The following is a 9,462-nucleotide window of genomic DNA, read 5'->3' on the forward strand; positions in this document are numbered from 1 at the left end:
GACCATATGTATAAAATAACTTACTTTTGCCTTATGGTTTTGACGTCATGATATAAAACATAATTTTAAAATATAAAGAAATATATTTTCAAACAAAAAAATACGCAACTACTGTTTTTTCTTTTCAGACCAAGCTTTCAGTTCTGACATGCTATATGCTATGCTCTTGCATGCTGTGAGGCAAAGCTACAACAGTGAAGACAGATTTGTCTTCTGCAGAGCATGAAACTCGGATTTCCATTCTGTTTCACCTTTCGCATTGCACAAACATTCTGGTCTTGGAGCCCCATTTCAATCACATTTCCAGGCTAACAGAAGGGGTCCCATGGCGAAACGTTACCAGACCCTGGTGCATACGAAAGGTGGTTTCCTATTGCATGATAAACTCAACCTTCGCATTGGCAAGGCGGTGTCTTTTTTATTAGACAAGTGGGGTAAATGCTTGTTTCTCATTAGACAGACATCAATTAAGACGGTCTCGGCACAGTACGAGAGAGGGAGAGAGCAATGGTAATTACAAAGTTTTAAGAGTTGCAATTAGCAACCGTTGATATTAGACCAGCTGGTCAACAGTATATCGAGAAACGAATTTCACCAGCTATAATAATGAGCATATGAATAACTGATTTACATAGAAAAAGCTGATAGCGTAGACTTTTCATATCCATGAAGCAATCTTGCATCGAAGAACATAGAGATGAGGATTAAGCAGTAGCTGCAGCCTGTTCTTCAACAACCTGTGATACTGAGAGAAGGGTGCAGGTGAGGTTGCGGTCACCATAGACATTGTCGACACGACCTGATAAAACAGCACCATAGAAGAGTCAATCAATTAATTAGAAAGGTATCAAGGAAGATGGACTTGAATATATCAACTCTGGAATGTATGCTGGATTCAGATTATTATATTCTTGAATTTAATTGACAAAAGACAATTATAAAACAAAGAACTTTTAAGAGAGATTAGTAACAATTATGAAACCAGATTTAGCTTTATGCATAGCTCATGCGTGACAGTTTATCTGAAAGAAAGTTAACCTATCCATGCAAAAGAAAGCTAACCTATCCATGCAAAAGAAAGCGAAGGCAAGGCAATCGAGGATAAGATTAAACAAGGCAACTGAAAGTCAAGATGATGAAATGGGAAGTATTAAGCAAGTAAACATTAAGGTGGGCACGCATACCTGTACTAGGCCAGAACTTGGCAACACGAAGCCAAGAAGCAGGGAAGGCTGCATATTCCCGAGAATATGGTTTTGTCCATGCATCTCCCATAAGCAAAGACGGTGGATGAGGAGCTCCCTGCATTTAGAATTTCCATAACCACTCCAAAGCTCATGAATAAGAACAGATTCCAAAATGAATCAAAAGAACGCACAGGTAGAAAAAATCAAACTAAAATTGCCTTTTGTGCTTTCTAGGTACAGAATTAAAAAATATAAAAAGCAATTTCACCTTGAGGACATTGTTGTGGATATCAGCTTTGCCTTTCTCAATCTCTGCAATTTCTTCCCTAATGGAGATAAGCGCATCACAGAACCTGTCTAACTCTGCCTGCAAAGGATGTCGAATGCAACTGGAACTCAGTATGTGAGAAAGGGAGAGGAGGAACAGCATGGGAAAATGAAAAAAGGAGAGGAATCTACTACAAATCTTACCTTGCTTTCACTCTCAGTGGGTTCAATCATAAGTGTTCCAGGAACTGGCCATGACATTGTAGGTGCATGAAATCCATAGTCCATAAGACGCTTGGCAACATCTTCAGGCTCAATTCCAGCGGTGTTCTGCAATAAGAGTGTTTTAGATTACTCGCTTCTGATTAATAACTATGAAACAGACATGTAATAACAACTACCTTAACGCCTCTCAAGTCCACAATGAATTCATGGGCAACTGTTCCATTGACACCACGGAAAAGAATGGGATAGTAATTCTGAGAAACAAACCAATAACAAAGACAAATCAGAGAACATACAAGATATTCACAAATTGATTTCAAGAGTAAGTTCATAACCCCAAAGTCTTATTAGAAAGAATAAAGCTACCATGCATGGTAAACACATCATAAAGTAGTAGTAGAAACAAAAAGCAAGGGTATAAACTGATTTATAAATGAAGCTTTACCTGTTTTACAGAACTTATTGATTATTGATTACAGCATGAAAGCAAGTCAAGGAAAAATTAAGTACCTCCAATCGCTTTGCCATGTAGTTTGCATTCAGTATAGCTATCTTTGAAGCATCAGTTAACCCCTTCGAACCCATCATCGCTATGTATGTGTATGATATTGGCAAGATAAGTGCAGAGCCCCAAGGCGCAGCTGAAATGGTGCCAAGAGGTTGAGACTGGTCAGGGGCTGGAATACCACCTGTAGGCACCTTCAGTACAATAACAAAGAAATTAAAAAAACTGAGTGATCAAGACATGAAGACGATGACATTTAGTAGTGGTAATTGCTGTAATTCCATAAAAAGACAAAAGTGATGACTGCTAAAATCATCACAAACAATGACTTTAAAAAGGAAGAAATTATTTGCTCCAATTTCAAGCAGTACGTATTCCTATTACCAACAGGATGATGTCAAATACAATAAAGAATGAAAATGTTTTTTCATGCATTTCTTAAGTCCAACAGAAATTAAGGAAGCATTTCTCCCATCAGGGTCACATCATCCTTAAATAGAAGCTAAGCAAGTCTGTGTAGATATGGATGAAGTTGTTCATGGTAAAAAAGTAGATACCACAGGATGTGAAGGAAGATATGGTGCCAAGTGCTTCTGCACACCAATAGGACCCATGCCAGGACCACCACCTCCGTGCGGAATGCAAAATGTTTTGTGGAGATTGAGATGGCAAACATCAGCTCCAATAAAACCTGGGCTTGTGAGACCAACCTGTAGGGACAAAAAACATAAAATCAATATGATAATATTTTCAATAACAAATCTCTCATTTACAAAGTTATAATGCAGAGATGTCCGTAAAATGCCATTCAGATGACATGAGCAATTCGGTTTAAACCCCACAGACTCTGTATGGAAGACCATGAATCTCTAGGGATCAGCTCCACATTGTTGGTTTACTATTTGCTCATAAATTTTAAATGCAGTCTATAAAGCAAAACGATGCAAAGCAGTTCCTAATTTGAATTACTAAAAAGACATCATGGTCTGGCTTGCAGTCTGACTCATAAACCCTCCAAGTGCACCTCTTCCCAGATTACTAGATTGAATTGCAACATTAGGATGCTGGATACCTTCTCTACTCAGAGACCCACCAGCCATCGTGGCAATAAAATGTGAATTTATGAATTAAAGGATGTTGAAGCTGTCAAAGTATTTTGCAGAAAATATTCTATGAAGTAACATCACCATATCACACAGGAAAGCTTATGGTAAGAAAAATGGAAAGGACCAACGTATCCAACACTAAAACCAAATGGAGATAGTTTGAGAACACAGACCTGAGCATTCATGTTAGCCCCATCCATGTATACTTGACCACCATTGTCATGAATTATCTTACATATCTCATCGATTCCTTCTTCATAGACCCCGTGAGTTGAGGGATATGTAACCTGAAATTTAATATAAAAACAGGGCCACATGAGAGGTTTCCAATGTCTCTTCCACTGAATTTTTGTCCAATACAAACTTCAACCCATCAAGGAAACAAAATAGTCACACCATAAGTGCTGATAGGTTGTCCCTATTGTCTTCAGCAGCCTTCCTTAGCTCCTCAACATTGATGTTTCCCTTGGCATCAGTTCCAACAGCAACAATCTTCATTCCACACATGGCAGCACTCGCAGGATTCGTTCCATGTGCTGAAACAGGTATGATGCACACATTTCGATGATGATCTCCTCTTGCCTATTGTATTCATTCAAATGAGAGACAGGCATAAGAAACAGCCATATGCAACACAAAGAAACCATATGAGATTTGATGATATACAGCAAGGTTTGAGACCTGGGCACATGAGTAAAGTAAAGTAAAGATATCAATATCTTTAATGTAGAGAAGCTACAGCCAAGTTATCCCTTTGTCAGTTACAATTCGAGGCTAGATATTTTCAAGATTCTAATGACAATAGCAACAACACGTTACAACACCTATGCTCTCTAATGCGGGAATTCTTTTAATGGAGAGTCAAAGCAAATCAACACGGTTTTACTTTGAGGCATGCTTTTAGTTAGTCTCGATGAGTATAACTCAATGCGATTGACTTTGCTCCTCACAAAAAAAGAAAGTTTCAAGCAAAAAGGCATCAAGCATTTCTTGCTCTTAAAAGCAACAAATGCAGGAATAAGCAATCTTTTCATTGAATAGTTGACGTCGCCGTACCTTATGATATGCACGAATAACCATAAGCCCAGCATACTCTCCAGCAGCACCAGCATTTGGTTGGAGTGAGAAAGAGTCAAACCCAGTAATTGTACACAATAGATTACCCAAATCATCGAACATTTCCTATGACAGTACCAGAATTGAGCAAAGGTCAATTTGCTTCATACACAATATCTGTTCTCACATAACAAAAAACATAGCACATGTCAAGTTTATGTTTAAGAAACACGTGCAACTATCTACCTGGTAACCTTGAGACTGTTCAGTAGGAGCAAAAGGGTGCATATCAGTGAAATTAGGCAATGTCACTGGCATCATTTCACTTGTAGCATTCAATTTCATTGTACAAGACCCCAGTGGAATCATACTGTGACACAAAGAAAGATCTTTTGATTGCAGCCTATGCATGTATCTGAGCAGCTCATGCTCGGTATGGTACCTGATAAAGTCAAACAGAAGTCAGAGTGGCTTCCAAATAATATCCCCAAGTAGTTCAAATTTTGAGAACTAGTCTATACGTGTTAAAGATTGGATGGGTCAGATATGGGCTCTCCCTTGTTAGACCAGATGGGATCACATTCTGAACCTCTGGTGCCAGAGATGCAGCTGTGAAAGGGACCTGACATTTGAAAGAATGTAATTCTTAGTTATTGTCAAAATTATGATTTATGGTAACAATCTTATTAGCAATTGCAGTAGTAGAATGGTACTTACAGGCTTTCCACCAGAAAAAACTTTGAAAAGTTTATCGACATCCTCTAAGGTGGTTGTTTCATCAAAAGAAACAGTAATCTGGAAAACAAAGCATATTCTGAGAATCTCATGACATATAGTTTAGTCAAATTACAAAACAGATGGGATTACACTTACGGTTTTTGCATCTACAACTCTCAAATTTATCTCGCTTTTGTAAGCAGCATCAGCAATTGCATGTGCATCAGCACACTTAACCTTCACAGTGTCAAAGAAGGGAAGGCCCTGGACTTCAACTGTCCCAAGTTTCTTCAGTCCAACTGCGAATGCTCCAGCAAGACCATGGACCCTTTGGGCGATGGTTTTAAGGCCTTCAGGTCCATGATAGACAGCATACATAGCAGCCATGTTTGCAAGCAATGCCTAAGCAGAACAAGAGACTCCTTTCAGTTGAAGCACAACCAACACATATGCAATATGCCCGCTTTGGTGGTTTAGTAAAAATACTAGTAAATATGTTCCTGCCAATAATTTTGAGCTAGGCATACTGTGTATCGTAACTTTGTCAGAAAACAGGGCAACTTAATGAGTTTCATTACTCTATACAAGCAGTTCTCAGAATATAACTAAGAAAAGAACAATATAAACAGTAATCTCTTACTTGAGCAGTACAGATGTTGCTGGTAGCCTTGTCCCTGCGAATATGCTGCTCCCTAGTTTGCATCGCCATGCGCAGAGCAGGCTTTCCTGAGGAATCAACACTAACACCAATAATTCTACCAGGCATCATCCTCTTGTACTCTTGTGAGGTTGCCAAAAACGCAGCATGAGGACCACCATACCCCATTGGAACACCAAACCTCTGAGCTGAACCAACAACAATATCCGCACCCAGTTCACCAGGAGGCTTCAACATCGTCAATGCCAACAAATCCGATGCCATAACAACCTTAACTCCATGAGCATGAGCATTCTTTACAAACTCTCCATAATCCAAAACTTCACCTTCAGTCCCGGGATACTGAACTAAGACCCCACAAACATCCCCAGATTTATAATCAATGTCCTTAAGATCTGCGGTAACTACCTTAAGATCAAAACCTCCGGCTCTAGTATCACAAATATCAATAGTTTGAGGGTGACAATTATTAGCAATAATAAAAGTCTTTTTCTTTCCCTTTTGAATGTTATTACACATGGCCATTGCCTCTGCAGCAGCAGTCCCTTCATCAAGCAATGAAGCATTTGACATAGGCAATCCAGTAAGATCCGTGATCATGGTTTGGTAATTGAGCAAAGACTCCAATCTACCCTGAGATATCTCAGCTTGGTACGGTGTGTACTGGGTATACCAAGCCGGATTCTCCATTATATTCCTCAAAATCACAGGTGGAACATGAGTGTTATAATATCCCATCCCAATATAGGACTTAAAAACCTTATTCTTTGATGCCAGATATTTCATATGTTCAATCATTTGGCTCTCGGTTAGCCCTTCATCAAACTTTGAGAACTTCATAGAATCAAGTCTGATAGATTTAGGCACAGTTGCATCTATCAATGAATCAAGAGTATCAAAGCCACATAACTCAGCCATTTTGGTTTGTTCTTCTGGGGTGGCTGAGTTATGGCGGCGAGGGAAAGTGTCACTTGGTTTCAAAGATTCAACAGAAATGGATCTTATCTGTGACCCAATGCCATAATAACCAGCAGGAACATTATGGGATACAATATTTTTGGTTCCTGGCAATAGACCTGATCTAGGACTCCTAGAACCAAATGATGACAATGAGGAAACATACCTTGAAGGTGTGTATGATACAGGAGATGAAGAGTTTAACAAAGATGAATCATTTCTCGCCTGCTTGTGACTTTGCTTTGATTCATTAACCAGCCTTTTCAAGATTGCACGGTTAGCTAGCTTCCTTGCACGTTCCATGAGTGCAGCACACAAACAGAGAGAGAGAGAGAGGCAGAAAGTTTGAGTCTTTATGTATTTTTGGTAATAAACTGGGTATTTTTTTTTTTTTTGTTAAAACTGTGAATGGAACTGAGAGGGAGGCGAAAAAGGAAATGGGGTTGTTGAGAGAGAAAGGAAATACAGTTTCAAGGGAAGTGATGATTATCTTTGCTCCATGGAACATGTATGGCAATGGGGGGTTGGTGATAATATAGTGAATTTTGTCTCCATATAAAATTTAATACGAATATTTTACAGTGAAAGTTGTGTCTGTTTAATATTTAAGAAATTTAAGTCTCGAAAAAGAAAAGGAAAATAAAAAACTCAAAAGCTTCAAGATCTGGTGGTGGTGGTTGGTGAGTGACCAGGCAACTAGAGGAAAAGGACGGTTTTGTGGATATCGCCAATCTGCAGAAAATTTACCGATCTCTAAAAAATGAATGGAAGTTATTGAACCAAAGGGGATTGAGTTTCATTGGATCAAAATGCATTCCAATTTTCATTCAGACAAAAATAGAGGATTTTTATTTTTTTATATTTATTACAAATGCATAATTTCCATAATTCTTTGGTGGCACAAGCACTTTCACACTCTACTTATCTTTTATGTCTCACCTCTTGTGCTTGGTATAAGGCTAGGATTTGGAGCAAACAAAGACAAAAGAGATGAAGATAATGTCTTTCTATTTTTTATTTTGAAATGTTCAAAATTCATTCTAAATTTATGAAACATTTATCTTATATTTTTATCATCCTTGAACAAATACATGCCTGTTCCTTTTGTATTTTTTTCATCATTGGAAAGCATAATCTCATGGTGGTATATTAATTTATTTCTCATGATAAGCAAAGAATATCTAATTAGCGGAGAATTGTATGATATTGCCACTAAACTCGATCCAGTGAGTTAATCTTGAAACTCTCAACTCGATTTCTTGTTAAGTTTGAATTTTAAATTAAATTATAAAAAAATTATCTTGAAGTGATGTAGTCAAATTTACAAGTTTACATATAAAAAAAATCAAAGGAAAAAAAATAACAAAAAAAATAAAGATCAAATGTGCATGCTCAAAGATAACTTGTATGGTCAATAAAAAACAATTGAATTAAAAAAACAAATTGAAGCTAATATTTAAACAAAAAATACCGAGATGATGGCATATTGAATCGATTCTGGTCAACCTGGTTTAACTCGTCAAATTAGCGACCTGCGTTGTGGACTCCAACAGATTCAATGATATTTTTTGTTTTAATTATATAATAAAAAAATAAAAATCAATTTAAAACCAACTCATGTATGAAATGATAAAATTAAAAAAAACAATAAAAATCATAAAAATTTCAATGTTAAAGATTAAAAAAACAGGTTATGTCAAGCGTAAGCGTCTAAATGGCGCAATATGTAATGACCTTGAAAAACCCTAAAATATAAAAATATATAATAAAAAAATAAAAATAAACAGTAGAAAATTCATTGTTCATATGAACCGGCGGCCTCCCAATTTTTTAATTTTTTGTTAATATGACATTATTTATTATTTTATTTGGAACGGATTTCTTTTTTATACAAAGCCCGAAACCTTCATGGAACATATCATGAGTTTTTAAAGTGCATTGTTTATGTTTTTAAAATTGTCTGAGGAAAATATTTAATTTTAACTGAAAAATAAATATATTTTAAAAAATATCTTTTATTATTGAATAAAAAGATATAATTTCGACGAAACAAAAAAAATCTAGGTATATAAACAAACCACACTTACACTTCACATACACATATTTGACAAGTGGCGCAGGTTAATTTAAGAAATTTTCTCATACTAATTTATATGAGATTTTTATTAAATATGAAAAAATAAATTAGTATCCATAAAAAATTGAATGATTTGTTTGCAGGCATTGTTTTTAGGAAACCATCACCATCCGATCATAGACTGTGAAATTTCCACACACACACACATATTTTCCATTATCACAGGGAGGGCGTCTACTTTGGGGTGGGACCCTAAAGTTCGGTGGGGGTATAGTTGGAAAAATGGCGGAATCAACCTTGAAAGTTTACGAGTCAAAGTTTGGAGATGCTAAATTTATTAACAGAGAATCTGTCCATTCGTCAGAGGAGGAATCTAAGATCCCAGATCTGGAATTTAAGATACTCATGATAGGACGTAAATATTATTTTTAAAAAATATTATTTATTAAAAAATATATTAAAATAATATATATATATAGATGTACAATTCTAATTTTCTAACAAAATATTATTCCGAAAATTACTGTAAAAATCTTATCAAAAGATCATTTCTCAAGGAAAGAACTAAGCTTATATTTTTTTTTATACAGATTATTAGGTTTACTGTCTAACATCATAGACCAAATTAACAAATATAATTTTTATATATCATTAAACTTATCTGTATTATTTTGTTATTGATACACCGTTAATCATTCCATTTCATA

General features: G+C 36.2%; 1 protein-coding gene across 1 annotated transcript; it reads right to left on the reverse strand.

Moving 5' to 3' along the window:
* Nucleotides 1–511: 511 nt before the first annotated feature.
* On the reverse strand, nt 512–7,207 carry LOC133687792 (glycine dehydrogenase (decarboxylating), mitochondrial). The gene is made up of 15 exons (XM_062107119.1): nt 5,704–7,207; nt 5,220–5,465; nt 5,064–5,141; nt 4,868–4,968; nt 4,593–4,788; nt 4,347–4,472; nt 3,687–3,872; nt 3,464–3,577; nt 2,742–2,894; nt 2,190–2,378; nt 1,856–1,933; nt 1,659–1,784; nt 1,456–1,554; nt 1,185–1,302; nt 512–799 (listed from the first exon to the last, which is right to left on the reverse strand). Exons 1-15 carry the CDS (start codon nt 6,979–6,981, stop codon nt 705–707), a joined length of 3,183 nt encoding a protein of 1,060 aa, XP_061963103.1. The 5' UTR covers nt 6,982–7,207; the 3' UTR covers nt 512–704.
* Between the last annotated feature and the right edge of the window lie 2,255 nt (nt 7,208–9,462).

This window comes from Populus nigra, chromosome 3, assembly GCF_951802175.1.
Source record: "Populus nigra chromosome 3, ddPopNigr1.1, whole genome shotgun sequence".
In the NCBI taxonomy this organism is placed as follows: domain Eukaryota; kingdom Viridiplantae; phylum Streptophyta; class Magnoliopsida; order Malpighiales; family Salicaceae; genus Populus; species Populus nigra.

Excerpts from the sequence above, each read along its gene's own strand:
- LOC133687792 (XM_062107119.1), bottom strand. The coding sequence starts at position 6,981 with ATGGAACGTGCAAGGAAGCTAGCTAACCGTGCAATCTTGAAAAGGCTG. Across the intron at positions 4,789-4,867 it reads ACCCATCCAATCTTTAACAC|GTACCATACCGAGCATGAGC; the intron begins GTATAGACTAGT and ends TGACTTTATCAG. Across the intron at positions 1,555-1,658 it reads CCACTGAGAGTGAAAGCAAG|GCAGAGTTAGACAGGTTCTG; the intron begins GTAAGATTTGTA and ends CATCCTTTGCAG.